Genomic DNA, 19,639 nt, shown 5'->3' on the forward strand with positions numbered 1-19,639 from the left:
GACGTCATCCGCAAAACCAAGAAGCATGTGAGATTTCGTGATGATAGTTCCATTTTTGTCCACGTTTGCTCTTTGTATTGCACCTTCCAAGGCGATGTTGAATAGTAGGTTAGAGAGCGCGACGTCACGAAAAGCGGCTGAGGTCTCACTCGCTATTCTAACGCATGATTTGGACCCATCCAGCGTCGCACGAATCAGCGTTACTAGTTTCGTCGGAAAACCATGTTCTAGCATTATCTGGCACAGCTCATTTCGTTTGACTGAATCGTACACCGCCTTAAAATCCACAAACACTTGATGTGTCTGCAAGTTGTACTCCCGGAACTTGTCTAGTAACTGACGCAGGGTAAACATCTGATCCGTCGTGAAGCGACCCTCACGAAAACCAGCTTGGTACTCGTCAACGACGGTATCAGCCTGGAAAACAGGATACGGGAGAGCACCTTATAGGCAGAATTGAGCAATGTAATTCCGCGATAGTTTTTACACTCGAGTCGATGTCCCTTTTTAAAAACTGAGCAAATGAGGCCATCCAACCACTCCTCCGGCATTTGTTCTTTCTCCCAGATCCTGACAATAATCCGGTGTAGTGCTTCACAGATTTAGAAGTTCAGCCGGGATACCGTGCTTCCCATTTTTCAGCTCACTGATTGCCATTTTAATCTCCTCCTGTGTTGGTGGCTCCACAGCTTGACCATCGCTTACAATTCCTGTCCTGTCTCTGCTGAACTCTGCATTTATCTCTCCATTCAACAGTGTCTGTATTGCTCCTCTGCGCCGGCGACCACGTGCTCCTCGTACTCGCGTTATTTTAGACGATGAATTCTTTTTGAATGAATTCCGCGGCTCTAGTCTCTCTGTACCTCTTCTTGTTTTGACGCGTTGCCGCAGTGAGCATGCGACTCCTGGTCTGGATCTTTTCATCTCTCACTCTCTGGTATTCGGCATTAAACCACGCAGCTCTCGAGCAAGCAAGCCAGCTCGTTCGTGGAGAGTTCGAACATTCCAGGTACCAAGTTTCCAGTTATCTTTATCCATTACTCGATTCCTTGTTCCTTGCCGTGTCGTATACCGATTGGTCTGTTCTGTATTTCCTTCTTCGTTGTCTGTGGTAAATGAGAGTTTCGGTATGGGTCTACCATCTAAAGTATAGCATGCGGGATACTGCATTTCATAATCAGCCGTTCGCTGAGCCGAGACAGACGCTGCGTGAGCCACCCCTCACCAGGGGTACAGGCGCTCAGGTTCGCATTTCCTAGCTTAGCTGTCCCAGTGTGCACATGTGTTCAGTCAAATTCTTAAAGAAAATTAAGATTTTGCAAAAAAAAGAAATTGAGCAGAAAGAATATCATTTATACCGAACCGGCTTTTTTAAATATGAAAAAACAAGAAAACCAGTCGATGATCAATTTTTCGAAGAAAACAGAAGAGCTTCAATGTAGTGCGTGAAAACCGGAAATTTCTATGCAAAGCAATTTTTCAAACATTTTTAGTCAACAAGTATACATTTCCGGGCAAGACCATCAATTGTCATCATTTGACTTAGATCTGCGTGGAGGCGCTAGGTTGGAGCTTGAAAGAGCCAGAGCTATGTTTGACGCTCCTTCCAAGTAACTCTGCCCAGAAACATTGTTTACTTTTACATACTTACGTATCTTCTATCTTCTATATAATAAAATCAAGTTGGTGCGTTTATATGTAAGCGATAAACTCAAGAACGGCTGGACGGAATAGCATGATCTTTTTTTCGGTTGTTGTGTTTTGGTCTGCGTCAGGTTTATATGCCTATCGGTTCAGTAGTTTCCGAGTCTATAAGGAACATACGGACAGACAAATAGACAGACAGAAATTCATTTTTATAGGTATAGATAAAAGTAAACTCGATAGTTTTAGATAAGGATTCATTTCATCTGCTGCAGTTGACCGTCGAAATGATATATGGGTCCACGTCAAGTGACCGTGAAAAAGTACAAATTTGTAATCGACCTTCTCGGATTTGAACCAAATTTTGTCAGATTGTTCGTTTCTGGTCAGGAAGAAAAGATCCTAAGTTTGGTGCCAATTGGACGTTCCCAATTTTTAATGAAAAGCCACGTTTTTGTCAAATCCTCTTATTTTCTTTTGCTTATATCTTTGGAAATACTAGGCTTAGAAAGACTATTTTATCGGATATGCAGGAAATCCGAAAAAAAAATTAGTTTTTAGCGACAGTACTGCCAAATATGTTTAAATTCGATTTAAAAACTAAATCTGCATTTTTCTCTCAATGAGTACAATTTTATTTCAAAAATTCCAATTCCATCAAATTCCTTAGATTTTTTTACATAAGAATTGCTCAAAACTACAAACTACGAAGTGTTCTTTGCCGATCCAGAGTTATAACGATTTGAAGAAAGAAACCAGCGATTTTTCATAAATAATCAATAGTAAAATTACATTTCATTGAAGCAGTTTAACAAAGAACCTATCGGACTAAAGCTAATCTTTTACCTCATTTATCAAATTAATGAAACAAACCAAAACTGGAAACTTTCTACGTGCGATACGTATCTAATGCATGATTACAAATGTTTTAATGACTGAATAAATTAGATATAAAGCTATCTGGCCGTCAAGTGAACAATACAGGGGGAAGTCCCCCAGCGCCGGACAGCTCCCAATACCGGACACTTCTGACTTTCATAGTTCAAATGGTGCCCCTTAGCGGCTAATATGATAAAATCAATAAACGGGACAAAAAATCAGCATGTGAGATTTTACAGGCCAGAGTCATTCATGAAAACAGAGATTTGTTTGTTTTTATCTACCGCCGATCGAATTGCTATGCTTCGGCTAATTTTCGGATCAGCATTACAGTATTTTTCGGTCGCATAAAAGTTCATGTATAAAATATCATTAAATATATTCCTAGCTCCGTAGGTCATTTTTCCACAAAGATATTCAATTCGTTAAAAAATATAAATTGTACTCAATGATTCCCGTCACCCAGTACCGGACACCAAGCCGTCCTTCAATACCGGACAGCAAAATGCTTTGCTAGGTTCAGTCAAATTCTTAAAGAAAATTAAGATTTTGCAAAAAAAAGAAATTGAGCAGAAAGAATATCATTTATACCGAACCGGCTTTTTTAAATATGAAAAAACAAGAAAACCAGTCGATGATCAATTTTTCGAAGAAAACAGAAGAGCTTCAATGTAGTGCGTGAAAACCGGAAATTTCTATGCAAAGCAATTTTTCAAACATTTTTAGTCAACAAGTATACAAGCAATAAGAGATTTTAAACATTTTGACATGTATTTTTCAGAACTATATACCCTGAATTGGATTATATTATAATTTTTTTTCACTTGTCCGGTACTGGGAGACACTATTTTTAAGTAATGATTTATATAGATTTCTATTTGGTTACTAAAATGGTTCATTAGTGATGCAAGTACGTGTAACCTATTCCCAGCTAGCACCAACTCGTATATCAATGTACGAAAACTATCGTAAATATCTCCTAACAAACTTGAAATCGTAACTAAAGCTGGATAAAGTGGGATCAAGTTGATTTTTGTCGTATATAATGATAATGACTGACATACATACGATTTTCAGTACAAAATCGTAGAATAGTACGGCGCGACTCACGCTTAATTGGATATTATCGTATATAAATACTTACATAGTCGTAACGCTCAAAATTATTCGTAATCACGTATATCGCCTCCAAAATAGTACGGATATGCCAATTTTGCGCATGAAATACGATTTATTTAGCATGTATATCTGTACGTAACGCTGATTTTTACCTTTTTTATACATATGAAAATGCTAGCTGGGTTTTTATTGGAAAACAGTCTTCTAAATTATTCTTCCAGTTAATAAAAACTGAAGTAAGGCTAAGTGTTGATTTTATATATGTCAAAATCCGTAGGTGTCCGGTACTGGAGGACTTTCCCCTATGATTTGTATTAAGAAATGTAAATAAATTTTGTACTTGAAAATTCTATTGTCTGGAATAAATTAACAGTAAAAATATATGTAAAACAGTTCTGCAAAAATTGTAACCAGGAAGAGTAGTCAACAGTAAGACAGCAGGAACAGTGAGACAACGGGAATAACTTCGCCATAAAGCATTCAAGATCCACGATATTTTCCTGGAAAGTGAAGTTTGTGAACCTATATTACATAATGTAATTTGAGAAAAATTTGGTAATTTTTCAATATATTTTTCAACAAAAGTCAAAGTAAATTTGGATGTAATCATTTTCAGGTGATTTTCAACAACAAACCGCATACTAAATCCAAATTGAATTTACTACATGGCATCACATAGTAATGAAAGATAAAAATGTTTTCGAACTTCATCCAAACTTATTAACTTAACTTAAGCCTGCAAGTCGTAATCGAAATACGTATCTGTCGTGAATAAAATGTACATAGTAGAAATAAATTGGATAAGTTTTTTTCTTTCCGATTTGATGAGTTGAGCAAATAAGTGCTGAAAACAGATTTGCCTCGTTGTTCTTTTCTATCCCGTTTTTCTCCTTTGCGGTCTCGTGTTTCCTCATGTTTATCATTATTTTCTTTCTCGTTGCTGGATTTCTATTTCGTTCTCTTTCTATATTTATGAACTCCCTCCCGTTCTGTTCCGTTTTTACTTTTGTTTTTCTTTTTTATGCTAGATCTATACTATTTCTCTCTTCCGTTTTCCTCCTGTTTTCTATTCCGTTTGTCGAATTTTGGTCACACTTTCCTTCGTCTGCTTTTTCAGTTTTCTCCTTCTGTCTAATTTTTGTTTTTACGCTTTTTGGAGAGCAGCAGAAGACGCTGGACCCATCGGCAATCCGTGAATGTACTAAGAAAATTTATTTTAAAATTTCTTTTGGAGCAACTAAATAAATAGCCTTTCCGTATTCTGTTCCACCATTATGGTTTGTGGCCTATTTGATTACTAATCAATGAAAGTCCAATCGCGGCAACACTTCAACTACAGCTGGTCACGAAACAGTGAGTGGAATAAATTGTGAATTTCCCTCTCTACCAAAGTGCCTATCGAGAAGAAAAATGTAGAAAAGAAAATGCTGTTACAACCAACGGTTGCGAACACGAACACCTGTTGCAGGTATGATGAATGCTTGAAACGGACAAAAGTTCACTTTCGTTCGGATGCAATCCTACACGCAATAAATTTATCTCCCGTTTTAATCTTGTCTTGAAAACAAATCAGCCGTCGTCGTAAATTTCCCGCGCACACCGACAGTCGTGTTCGTTTGTTTGCCTGCCTACCTGCCCGGTGATCGATTCATAAATTCCATCGTTTTCACAATTATTTCGCTACACTCACTAATTCATTCTCCTCCTGCCGATCGTTCGTTTATACTTTTGCGTGAAAAACTAGCCAACCGTCAAATGAAGAAGCCCACCAAACGGCAGTAAGATCCCGTATAGTGCGGCTACTTTTTGCGAACCAAGCAGTTTGATGTGATGTGATGGCGATAATGATCTCGGCTTGATGCTTTCGATAGCGATGACGACGCCCACCGCTGCGCGATTATTACGCATTCAACTCCAAAAGCCGCCGCTGCGCTGGGCTGCTGCTGTTCGAGACTGTCTGGAGGCTGTCAATTTTCTCGCTGGCCGACCGGGCTAAGGCTGTTGTACGGTTTTACCTATTCAGATGACTGTCAGACTCGGACTCGGACTCGGACTCGGTTTGCCGTTTAATAATAGTTAAACAGTGTAGGTATGTGTAGTGGCCGTGGCCGTATGCCAATCATTTGCGGCTGCTGCTGCTGCTGCTGCTGTCGGTTCGGATGGAAACTGAGCTGAGCTGAGGTGAGGGCAGGGAAGGTGTGGTGGAGTTTCGCGTGACTGACCACAGGCGTAACGTTTATCTGCACGCGGATTATGTTTTATGGCAGAGGCATGCTTAAACAGGCTGCTTAAAGTTGGGGTTTACAACACCAGAAGCAGGGTGAAACTCATCCGTGGAAGGTATTAGGATGCAAATGGATGGTTTTTCTGTGTTGTACGCTCAAATCGGCGCTTTCTGTGCTTTCCGCTGCACCATTAATTTAAATTACGTTACGTTTTCGCCAATTTTAACAAAAGGTTAGAGGTTAAAAACACATCAAATTTATGAAACAAAAAAGAGGATCATTAAAATGAAATATCAAGATTTTCCCAATGATTTTCTTCCGACAGTCTAATGGAGGCGGATGATGATTTGCTACGCATGGTGGTGGTTGGTTTTTCCACAATCGTCATCGGTCGGATGTCACAGTTTGTCCGGTTCTTACGCAAATGGGATCACGCATGGGATGTCGGCTGCGGGAGCTGTGATCTTGAACTGTCGAAATGTTTCCACCGCCCCGCCTAATTATTCATGCGCCGAGACAGCGAAGATTTTTCTCCTACTGCCGGGTGTCAGCCGGAAATCTTTCAGTCGTCAGCCGGGCACGTGTAGATTTGACGATCGTTTTCTCGAGAAAGCTGAACTGACACAACACTAATGTTCCGCGCGTCTAGATACATTTCACTGATTGAGATTTACCATTTTATCTAATGTTCTTTTTGGTTTCGTTTTTTTCTCTGCTTGTTTCAGTCCAAAGCTGTCAACAGACTAATCCCGCCAAACATTCATACGACGCTTCAGCGGCACTTGAGGAACTCGACGAAAGCTCCCTACATACCACAGTAAGTATTTTTTTATGTCGGTTTTTATGCAGTATTGTATGATGCACAGTCTAGGTCGGTGCTTCGTCATCGTCATTTCGTTCGGTTGGTGGGCGTTCTGTTGGCATTTGGTTGCACTTCCAACAGAACTCTACAATCGGAATGCAAACTCAGACAGTCAATTGATACTCACTTACATTCTTTTGAACGTTCCTTACCCCGGGTAGATTTTGGTTGCAGGTGCATCTGAAATGTGAAACATCGGATTAGATAAATACTCCAAATTATTCCACTTTTGCTAGGTGATCATATTTAATAAAAAATATAGGAATTCATTTGATGTTTTAACGAATTGTTAACTAATTCAGGCCATAATTCTTTAATAGAGCGATAGACGACAGCCTGCTCTTTAAGTTAAATACTGCTTGCAGCGAAATTGAAAGCAATTGAAGCTGGGCTGAGGATGCATTGATAATCGCCATTTATCTGTCTATTTAACTCGATTCCGCCTGGCTGTTGCTTACGAAGGAAATGCGTAATTGGTTGTTCGTTATGAACTCGATTAGTGTCGCCGCATCTTTCACTTACAATTACCGAACATACACTGGCACAGTAGTCCAAAAGGGCGAAAAGTGGAACTTTTTTCCTAGTGTCGCTTGTTTTCATTTTATCATTTATGGTCTTCATTTTATCATTTATGTTCGTATGATTACCTTTTTTGTGTTAAGAAATATAAACATAGTTTCTTCGGCAAAGTTGTAAATATTGTAAAAATAATTAACTTTGCTGAAGAAATAAAATTTCTATCTTTATCGAGTGCTGAACTATAAGGCATAATCTTTAAAACTTCTTTAAAAATTGGTTTTTCATACTTATCTTTTGTTAGTTACATTTTACAAGAATACAATGTTCTAGGCAATTATCGAAAATTGACCAAACTCGTGACTTTTAGTCATGACCTTGAAATGCGGTCAGGCATATATAAATATTTATTTTTGAAACGATGATTCTACAATTGATGAAGGGACGGTAAGGGAAAGTAATGAAGAAGGATTTTTTCGGGAATGAAGGGGAAGGGTGGAAAGGAAGGGGGGGGGGGGGTAATAGGTAGCTATGGTTAACAAGTTGTCGTTGTGACTCCTATCTTTTGTCCAATGCTGGAAGGTGCATGGGTCGAACCAAGCTGTAATCAGAGATTATAACCGGATTTGAACCCACAACACCTGCCAGGGCGTGTCGCTCACTGGTACCCGTGTACCTTTGAACCACAGAGGCGCAGAGAGTCCAGCGCCTCTGTGGTTCAAAGGTACACGGGTACCAGTGAGCGACACGCCCTGGCAGGTGTTGTGGGTTCAAATCCGGTTATAATCTCTGATTACAGCTTGGTTCGACCCATGCACCTTCCAGCATTGGACAAAAGATAGGAGTCACAACGACAACTTGTTAACCATAGCTACCTATTACCCCCCCCCCCCCTTCCTTTCCACCCTTCCCCTTCATTCCCGAAAAAATCCTTCTTCATTACTTTCCCTTACCGTCCCTTCATCAATTGTAGAATCATCGTTTCAAAAATAAATATCAATTATCGAAGCTTTCAAAATACACGTTTTTGCCTAAAACCGCAAATCTCTTGGACCTTTACTTGCTGAGTTATCGCATATTCAAGCTCTAAATTTCCATAGCTTCACGAGCCCATGGGGTTAAAAGGGGGAAGGGGATTTATGAAATCAGCACTTCATCTTAAAGCTAAAATCGAGTACTATAAACTTGTATGAGATCCGCTAGTCCCCAACCACCCAAATGAGAGTACGGCAAGCATACGTTTTGTGTGTTTCGCGTTTGCGAAAGGTTCAATACACGTCCATTTTTTTGGACATGGCTTCTTCGGCGAAGTTGTGGAAAATATAAAGGTAAACAACTTTGCTAAAGAAATGATATTTCTATCTCTATCGAGTGCAGAGCTGTAGAGCATTTTACTTGTAAATTTTTTAAAAATTAGTTTTTCATACTTAGCTTATGTTGGTTGCATTTTACAAGAGTATATGATTCTAGGCGATTATTGAAGGATTCAAAGCACATGTTTTTGCGAAAGGTTGCAAATCTCTAGGATCTTTCCTTACAAAGTTATCGCTTATTTAAGCTTGATTTCGCCTTAACTTCACGAGCCAAAAGCGATAACTTTGTAAGGAAAGATCCTAGCGATTTGCAACCTTCTGCAAAAACGTGTATTTTGAGTCCTTCAATAATGGCCTAGAACCATATACTCTTGTAAAATGCAACCAACATAAGCTAAGTTTGAAAAACAAATTTTTAAAGAATTTCCAAAGAAAATGCTCTATAACTCTGCACTCGATAGAGATTGAAATGTCATTTCTTTAGCAAAGTTGTTTATCTTTATATTTTCCATAACTTTGCCGAAGAAACCATGTGTCTATCTACGAGCACAAAAATGGACGTGTATCGAGCCTTTCGCGAACGCGAAACACATAAACCGTATGCTTGCCTTACTCTCATTTGGGTGGTTGGGGACAAACGGATCCCATACAAGTTTATAGTACTCGACTTAAGCTTTAAGATGAAGCGTTGATTTCTTAAATCCGCTTGCCCCATTTTACCCCATCATGGGCTCGTGAAGCTATTGAAATTTAAAGCTTCGATAATTGCCTAGAACATTGTATTCTTGTAAAATGTAACTAACAAAAGCCAAGCATGAAAAACCAATTCTTAATTAAGTTTTAAAAAATATGCCCTATAGTCTTCTCCGTAAAATTTAATGTGGGCAAAATAATTATTGTAACTTGGACGTCCGCAGTTTTTGACTCACTCGGTTGGTAATCTTGCGATAAGTGTCCAACTTCCACACCGTTTGGGGGTTCAATTTTAAGTCTTGTTTCAAGTCCGATTTAAAACAAATCCATTTTCATTTTTAGGTCCATTTTCATGTTAAGTAATGGTCAAAAACTCCAAAGAAAGTCGGAAAATTATGACCTGTCACTTGGGAAATATTTGAACTATTTTATTCTTGTTTGCCAATTTCTAATCTTTTAACCGATTATGACCAGCGTCAGACTTGGCATGCACTTTTCGCTTCAATTTTGCTCTTTTGATTACTGCTCCTGAACCAACCAGAATTCGAAAAAGTGATGTACGGGACATTTGTAGAACAAGTCATTGTCTACAATATTGCTGAAGAAAGTAATGTTTTATCTCTTACGCTATAGGGCTGCAATGCCGTTAGTAGCAAAAAAGAGCGCTCTTTTTGCTACCAAAAGGGTAGCAACCTTACAGCGCCGTAAATACAAAAGATAAAAAATTACTTTCTTCAGCAATATTGCAGATAATAACTAATTCTACAAATGCCCCATATATCACTTTTTCAAATTCCGGTTGGTTTAGGTGTAGTACTCAAAAGGGACTTCATCGCCTTTTCTGCATTTATTTATTTATAGTCCTTTCGTCGTTGTTCACTATGCCGCTTGACTTTTTTAGTTGCTTCTTTTGTGTGATTTCAACGTCTTTTCGCCGTATTTTTGTCATCTATCGTCTTTTATTTTCATCGACTTCGCCACCTCCATCGGCCTACTGGATTTTTTCGCCACCTCTTCGACGTCTTGTTGTCGTTTATTTGCTGTGTTTTTGTTGTTTTTTCGCTATCTCTTTGTAGTCTTTTCGACGAGTTTTCTGCCGTATTTTTGTCTTATTTTCATGGCCTGTGCACTATCGTCGTCTGTTTGTTGACCTTCGTTTTTGCATTTTTTGTCGTTTTTTCAACGAATTTTTACTTGTCGTCTTTTCTGTTGCTATTTTGGCACCTTCATTGTGGTATTGTCATTTTGACGTTTTTTTTGTTTTCTTTTGTCACTTTTTCATCGTTTTGTCGTTTTGCCGCTTTTTAAATTTTTTTTGCGTGTTTGTGGCCTATTTTGTCATCATTCCATTTTATATACGTCGTCTGATAGTCGTTTTTGACGTTTTTAAATGTTCTTTGGTTGCACTGTTTGTTTTCTTGGCTTATTTTTTGTTGTTGTTTTGGTATCTTTCCGTCGTCTCATTGCTGTTTTTATGAAATCTTTTTGTTGTCTTTTCTCAGTATGCATCGTCTCTCTGTCGGATTTCCCGAGCAAAGATTGACAACAAAAGTATATCAAAATTATTACATATTCTGCTGTTGATATCAAATAGAAAACATGTTTTGTTACCAACTCAAAATGATGTATCAGACTTTGCTATCATTTTGCTTTCATTTATATTGAAAGAATATGGTAGATTCTATATATGATGTAAATAAACCTTCAATATTTAAATTAATCTATTCTCACTTAAATTTTTTTCTTGTGAAATTGTTGGTTCAAATTATATAATGATAGCAAAATGATGATGATATGATAGTAAAATGATAACAAATTCTGCTTTCCTATTAATATTGTGTAACAGCAAGATTAGTATTCCGTTTGATATTTTTGATAACAAAAGCAGTATTCAATTTAATTACACGGCGTGGAATTTTTGCAATCAATTTTGATATTTTAACCGCTAAGTCGACCAAAATGAAATCACACCGAGTATTCAAAATCCGTTACAACAAGATATCAACTTTTGTTTTCAATTTGCTCTAAAACCCTGCTCGGGTTGACTGTTTTGTTTTCTATTGTTTCTTTATTGTTTACATTGTGCCTTTATATCTCCTCAATGATTTGCTGTAATATTTTATTGTCTTTTGGTTGATCATATTTTTGGCGCTTTTTCGGCGATTTTTCATCGTATTTTTGTCGTTTTTCGTCCTTTTTCTATTGATATTCGCCCATTTGTCATTACCTTTTTGTCATGTTCCCGTCGTCTTTTTGTTGCCTTTTTGCCGTAGTTGCATCGGCTTTTAGTCAGCTCTTTGTTGTCTTTTCTCATAGTATTACGGATTGTTTTTGAGTTATGGCTAAAATAGACGGTTTTCCAGAACATTTACCTAATTCAAAAATTCATCGCATAAACCAAACAATGGCAGCCGATTTCTTATGAAAATGTTAGTCATTTTTCTCAGCAGGGCTATAGAGTTAGTTCGTCTTCTGCTGCTCTGCAGAACAAGAAGAAAAGCGGGAAACTATGAAGGAACAGAAAGAGTAAAAACGGAAAGGAACACGAAAAAAAAACGTGATAAAAACTGGACAAACGGGATAGGAAAAGAGCAAAACCGCTGCGAGAGCAAAAGAAGAAAAATCTGTCTGAAAAAAAGTGACAGAATGGGAAGAAAAGCGGGCTAATAAACGTGAAAAAGTGGAATACACCAGAGGGAAACAAAGGGAAAACGTGCAGACTTAACAGAAAAATATGAAGAACAATAGAGAAAAATAGGTCAAAACCAAAAGAAAAAGAAGAAAACGAGGACGATAATGAGGATAAACTGGACAGAAAAAGAGAATAGAAAAGGAGGAAAACAGAAGAGGAAAAATCGGGAGCGGCATAATGGAGAGACGAGAATAGAAAATGAAGAAAAAAAATGTTAACGGAAGGCAAAAGGTCCGGCATAGAAAAACAGAAAACTGCAGGAAAGGAGACAAGGCAGAACATGATAAGAGGGAGAACAGAATAGGCGAAAGCAAAAAACGGAACAGAAAAGGAGAAAAAGCGAAAAAAGACAAAAATCACCAAAAAAAAGTTAAAAGTCGAAATGGGACAGAAAGAGACACGAGTCAGAAAGAGAAAAACGGGCCCGACAACGAAATAAAAACGGAACAGAGGAAAGTCAGGACTCAGGAAAAGGGTGGAAAACGGAAAAGGAAACAAAAACAAAAGAAGAGAGAGAGAGAAAAAAACAGAGAGAGACAGAGGGTAGAAAAAAGGGACGAGACAAGAAAGGGAACAGAACGAAAAAAAGTATAACAAGAGAGAAAACGCGACAAGAGACGGAACAGAAATCGAGATAAACCCAAAGGGAAAAGCAAAATTGCGAAGAGAGAAAAAAGAACCGATACAGGAAGCACGATGTAAAAAGAGAAAGATGGGACAGAAGGAGGAGAAAACATGAAAGAGGTAAAACGGAAGAGAAGAAGAACAAAATCAGTAAATAAGAAAAACTGGACACTAACGGTAACACGGTACAAAGAAAACGAGTGAAAAAAGGAGAAACAGAAGGAGAGTGAGAGCTAAAACCAAGAAAACGACACAGAAACAAAAAAAAACGGAACAAAACTCAAGTAACAACTCTAAGGCCGCTTAATTTTTTTAACTGTTTTTCCTTTTTTAAAAAGACAGCTGAAGCTTATAACCTGATTGTTAAAGAGGCTGTAAAGGCCTTTTGAAGAGTGGGCCCCTTTCCCGGGTTTCCTTTTTTGTCTCTCCATTTTCTTCTTTTTCGGCTCTCGTTTTTCAATTTTCCGGTTCCCGTATTTTCTACTTTCCTCCTTTTTTTCTTGGTTTGTTCCTTTTTTGTTCCGTTTTTTCACCTTTTCTATCCAGTATGTCTTCGTTTTCTATCTCGTTTACTTGATCGTTTTTCCTTTTTTCTCTTATTTTTCTTCTATACTCTTATTGTTCATTCGCCTCCAGTTTTCTCTAAGTTTGTCTCGTTTTTTTCTCTAGTTTCCTTTTCCACGTTTTTCCTTTTTACGTCCCGTTTTCCCAATAGGAGGGAAATTTTGTTTCATGTTTTTTTCATTTCTCTTTTTTTATGCCAGTTTTTCTCTAGTTTAAGTCTTTGTCACGTCATGTCTAATGACACATTCCACGCGCATCTATCCCATGAGAGCAAATTTTGAAAGTAGTAATATTAAAAATATTTGTATGTAGTATGTTCCAACATACTATAAAGCTTACAAAAATCCGTAATTGCCATATTGTTTATTGACAATTTATGCAAAAATGCATCTTACAAGTGGGAGGTTAACAACATAGAGTTTTCATCATTTAGGCAAGGCTGAATTTAATTCTCTGTCAATAGTTTTAAGCCAAAATAATTTAAAACTGTATATCATCAAAACATGTTTCATTACTAGGGTAACATTTTGTTCATACAGAGTTTTTTGAAAAATGAAAGTATTTTCCAGATAGGCGGCCTTTAAAAACAGGTACTTTTATAGTGGTGTCCCGTAACGAAAATTTTGCATTTATTTCCATTTACCAGTGAATTTAAATCCGAATTTTTTGAAACTATGGATTTTCTTTAATCATATATGTACAATCAAAATCGCGCTGTGCTTGACTTTTGATAAGCATTTCTATGTAAAAAAAATAGGTGCTTCAAAATGGTGTCCCGTAACGTTTTGTTTAATGCAAAAAGTAATTGAATGAAAAAACACTTATCACATCATGGTTCAACTAATCTTTATTGACGATAACAAATCTATTATTTTGATGACCGAATGCAAGTAAATATGTATTTACTATAAATATGTATAAATATGATTACAATATAATAATAGATTGTAATATTGAGGAATGTACTGTAAAAACGGGTACCTCAAGATTAAAATTCAATATTTACACAAGTATCTCTGTTTGATATAGCCATACTACTAGTAAATTTTGTTCAAAACTAATACTTTATCATCAAAAACATTACCTAGTAATCATATTTTTAAGACATTGTACAGAAAAACGGACACATTATATGAAAGGTGGACACCGTAAAAAAAGGTGTGATGCCTGATGAGTAAAACCTAACCATCCAGTTAGCTACGAGATATGATACCAGTCGTCGTATGTTCGAATCTCAACTGGATGGTGCTGCCAAAGTCAGTAGGATCGTTGTACAAACCCCGTAGAGTGATTTATCTATTTTGGACAGACGTTGCGCGTACGTTATTTTGGACATTTACGGCAAAATCAAATAGAAGTGACCAAAATAAAGTAGCTTTTTTAGCAATCATAGTGGCTTCGCAGAGCACGTTAGCAAGAAAACCTAGCCCAGAAAATATTTTTTAGCTTGCAAGATGCATAGTAATTGTCGTACTTCGAACGGCATCACTTTCAGCTACTTTTTCTAGCGATTCTTTTTTGAAAGTTTTCATGACCTTTTTCAACTGTTTTATTTTTTTTATATTTTATATAACTGTTTTATAACTGTAGAATAATTTGCAAGTTATCAGCAAAGTTATTTTAATGAATAGGCAAAATTAGTTTCAAATTTATGTGTTCGTCTTTTGTAGCAGCTTATGTTATAGTTATAGTTCGCAACATGAAGTAAAACAAAATACCTAATTTTTGAATAATTGCTATTTAATATCATTTTGGCGTGCAGCGCAAATAAAGCATACCTTTCGCATCAAGAAAAACCTTTTTACCGTTTTAAATTTTTTTAAATAAAATTTTTGAATTTTGTTATTTTGGCCAAAATCATGCAAAATCTTACATAGGGGGAAGGGGCGATTAGTCAACAATGGGGAAAACTCGTTACATAATTAATGCACAGCCCCTACATTTTAATTACTAATGTGTCCAAACCCTAAGATTAGGCAAGCATTTCATTATAATACTTCAGTATAGTTCTCACATGGGTATTTCTCTTTACCAGGAAATAAAGTTTACCTTACATATACTTCGTTACGTATGTCTTATCACTAAACTATAACACACCAAATCAGTACACTATTGTTACAAAATATAGTGAATATAGACCAGATATAGAAAATATGACGTCCTGAACAGAAATCTAGAGAAAATAAACCATATAATGCAGATTACTTTTTTCGTTACGGGACACCATTTGCAGAATACAGTTTGCTCGACAGCGCATGGTGTCCCGTAACGAAATGATTTCTTAAAAACTAAACACAAAACCTGAATATACTTTTACATTTTGAGTTTCAGGCTGCCTTCAGCTAAAAATTTTCGGAACATGTCGACATTGAAAAACTTGTTCAAAGAAAAATGAGCATAGACGATGATGGGAGATTCTATCAAACGCCTTGCTAAAATTTATCAGCAGAAGAACAGTCTAGTTTTTCTTGTTCACTATACCCTGAGGAACGCGGTTTTAGCTCTCTGCTCTTGACGGAGCATTAAGTTGATCTGAAGATAGAAAGGTACTGGTTTGCATTTTCAACAGCATTTTAAATGCTCCAGATTAGATTGAGAGGACGTTAATTCAAATTTTAGATGTAAAAAGAGAGATTCTATAACATTAGCCCGAATACCACTAGCCCGAAAACCACTAGCTCGAAAGCAACTAGCCCGAATAACACAAGCCCGAATGTAACACATGCCCGAATGTAACAGTAGCCCGAATGTAACAGTAGCCCGAATGTAACACAAGCCCGAATGCAGCACGAGCCCGAATGTAACACATGCCCGAATGCAACACTAGCCCGAATGTAACAGTAGCCCGAATGTAACATAAGCCCGAAAGTAACACAAGCCCGAATGCAGCACGAGCCCAAAGGTAATACCAGTACGAATGTAACACAAGCCCGAATGTAACATTTGGAGCTCCATAACCGCAAGGTTGCAGAATCGGCTGGCTGCGAAGTCTGTTGTATAAAAACAGAAGGTGTACGGAGTGTAGCACCCAAGATTTACTTTCGGATCGGTGTTGCGAAACCCACACTCGTGTGGTCTAATTTCCTCACAGACGCGTACTCATTCTTTCGGACCCACGCTCTTATTTATTCATGCACTGCAACGAATTTTTGCGAGTGTGTGTTTAGCTAACAGCTATGGTCGTCGCTCTTGTTCGTCGTTGAAGCCCGAGCTGCTGATACAAATTACTCGCGAGGGTTCGCACTCCCGCCCATGAATAGAATTGAGGGCGAAGATGACGAAGAAAAGAAAAAGTAATGCAAAATTTGTATCACAGTTCTTCATTAGCTTCACAGGCAACTGATTGCTCGTGAGTTTTTCGACTCGCGAATAAGCTACGCAGAAAAACGGTGTGAGACTGTGCGTTCACCAGTGTGTAGGAAGCCGAATGTCTGCACACAGCAACGGCGGCTGTTTCTTTTACGACTGCGTGAGCGTTGTAACCGTTGAATACTATGCTTCTCATACTCTCTCGCGTGTGAGTAGGCATCGTTGACTTTTCGTTCGATTCGCAACATTGCTTTTGGTTTTATTAAATCCCAAGAATACTCAAGAATTAGACACACAACAATAGTAATTTAACTGCTGTTATTAATTGTTATGTAAACTTTATTTGAAAACTAGCCTCGCTCTAACCTAGCCTATAAATACTGAAACAAAAGACCGCCGCTTATTCAGTGTGAAAGTCGCAAAAAGCGGCTTTGCCGCTTTATATTTTACAAAAGTTATATCGATGCGAGGACTAGGGAAAACTAACTAGTGGTCAGTAGACCTAGGAAAACGAATAGACCTAAATAGATGTGATTTCTGAGGGGGGGCTGCCCCCCCACAGTGGCCGGCGCTTCCGACGGCGGGTCACCGGCGAACACTCGCCGTTGCCTACGGCCGGCTCGCCCTGAATCATCTAGGAAACGCTTGCTACTAATCTGGTAAAAAGGTCCCATATCTTATGATAAGCCTAACTCATATCTCGCTTAACTAAAATCAAAGATTTAAAAATTGCTGAGCTCGAAAATCAGCTAACTTTAGTCAAGTGATTGAAATCTTACAGTGTAATAACGACAAAGCAGAAATAATTCGTAGCAAAGCCTTGGATTTATACCGTCTTTAGACATTATCCTTCTTTATCGACAGACTTCGCAGCCTGCCTTTAGAATACAAGAAAATTACGGGGCCAGTGCAACGATCCTACTGACTCTATCTAGCAAGCACCGACTAGGCGAGATTCGAACATACGACGATTGGCTTGTTAGGCCAGCATCGTACCTCGAAGCTAACTGGGCGGCTTTATTTTATAAAGGTAACTTGATGCGAGGACTAGGGAAAAATAACTAGAGGTCTACTAGATCTAGGAAAAAGAATAGCCCTAGACAGATGTGATTTGTGCGGGGCCCCCCGTTTTCTAGTGTTACATTCGGGCTAATGTTACAGTCGGGCTAGTGTTACATTCGGGCTAGTGTTTCATTCGGGCTACTGTTACATTCGGGCTTGTGACATTCGGGCTACTGTTACATTCGGGCTAGTGTGACATTCGGGCTAGTGTTACATTCGGGCTAGTGTTTCATTCGGGCTACTGTTACATTCGGGCTTGTGACATTCGGGCTACTGTTACATTCGGGCTAGTGTCCTTCGGGCATGTGGTATTCGGGCTTTTGGTATTCGGGCTAGTGTTATAAAACCAAAAAGAGATGACGTTAATTCAAATTTCGGGCGTTAAAATGTAGATCTAAAAAGAAATCACGTAAAGTGAATGAACGTAAAGAGACATTTTAGTGTAGTCAATTGTGGTTTTCATAATCAGGTATATTTTAATGACGTCAGCATGAAACGTAACACATCTCGATGGTAGCAGTACAAAGAGCTCATTGCTGAATAGTGCAAAAAACATAGGCCCTAGGTTGCTTCTTAGAGGATCCTACGACAGATTGCAAAACAATTCCGATCTTGCACACTGATCGTAACACACTAAATCAATCTGATTCCACACTGATCGTGATATGACCAAATCAATTTTGTATACGTAATGTAAATCTCTTGTACTGGAGTCATTTGTAAGCTCTGTATAGTCGCCCCTAGCCATACGAATCTGTCATTTTGAAAATCAACAGCACAACTTGCCATATTTTTGTAGACTAGGAGACCTAGGGGTCTTCGAAAACCAGAAATAAGCATCACTTCCCAACAATTTGATTGAATGTTACTTGCTTCGGTTAGGGCGGAAACAATTAGCTCTATAAAAATCCAAGTGACTTGTATCCATAATATCTACAAATTCAATAAATACTTGTAAACCAACTAACACTACAACGATGTGTCCGGCCATCCGTAGCCTACCGACTTACGCCAGATGTACGTTGGGAATCTCTCCAAGCAGTGCCTGCAGCTCGTGATTCTTACGCTTCCGTCAATCCCCGCTTTCAGTTTGTACTCCACCAACACCAAATTACGTCCACAGCTTCTTCCACTTGAGCATGGCAAGGGCGCGTATATCCTTCGTGAGCAGTGTCACGGCTTTAAGGCTTTGCCGGGAAACTCGTGTTCATGCATTAGCTGCCATAGCTGGTCTCGATCGACTGTATCGTATGCTGCTTTGAAATCAATAAAAATGTGACGCGTGCACACGTAGTACTGTCGATAGTTCAGCAAGATCTGTCGGATGGTAAAAATCTAATCCGTAGCTGCGCGAGGCCCCATGAAGCCAATCTGGTAATTCTCTACGAAACCCTGTGCTTCCGATGACAGCCGGCGTAACAGGATCTGCGAGGGTTGCAGCAGTCGAATCGATCACTCTTTTTGTATATGGTGCAAACCACGGATTCCATCTATTGCTCCGGCAGCTTTTCCTTCTCCCAAATGTTGGAAACAAACGTGGGTGTTCATATCGCCACTGACGATCTAGATGTCCCGTGGCGAGCAGCTGTCGTACATTGCAACCGGATCGCGTAGAGCGTTTCCTTCTCATAGTCGGGTCTACACAATTATCAGAAACGTCAACATCAATTAAAGGAACATTAACGCAACTATAGGTACAATCAATTTGAAGCGGAAAATTCATTTTTTTCTTTTTGAAGTTCTTCCTACAACTAATTAAGAGATTACTGATGGGACAAATTGATGCTGTAAAATCAATGGCTTTGTATCACGTGCAAAACCTGCAATCGTGCAATCAGCAAAGATTCGTTAACGGACACAGAGATTAAAAAATTTAAAATTATAAAAGATATAAACTTTGAAACCTTGCTCGACAGCTGCTACTCTTCAATCGTTGGAATTGTTAAATGTCAAATTCCCAGTCGTGAGACAGTAGTTTCATTGCCACAAACAGCCGGTAATTATTTTTCCCAAATTTGACCCAGTTGCCCAGTCTCCGAATGGTCATTAAAATCGAGAGGTTTATCGTTTTTGTTACGGACCTAATTCTACAGACATATATAATCAAAACACACCCGAAACCCACGACTGCCACGCT

The 19,639-nt window shown here is 38.3% G+C and overlaps 1 protein-coding gene across 1 annotated transcript in view; it reads left to right on the forward strand.

The window, feature by feature from the left end:
- LOC128743189 (uncharacterized) overlaps positions 1-19,639 on the forward strand; it is a 113,045-nt gene that overhangs the window by 57,246 nt on the left and 36,160 nt on the right. Inside the window, exon 4 of the mRNA XM_053839716.1 lies at positions 6,593-6,684. Within this exon, the coding sequence (XP_053695691.1) occupies positions 6,593-6,684 (92 nt within the window). The remainder of the gene's footprint in view (positions 1-6,592; positions 6,685-19,639) is intronic.

The sequence above is a fragment of the Sabethes cyaneus genome, chromosome 3 (assembly GCF_943734655.1).
Source record: "Sabethes cyaneus chromosome 3, idSabCyanKW18_F2, whole genome shotgun sequence".
In the NCBI taxonomy this organism is placed as follows: Eukaryota; Metazoa; Arthropoda; class Insecta; order Diptera; family Culicidae; genus Sabethes; species Sabethes cyaneus.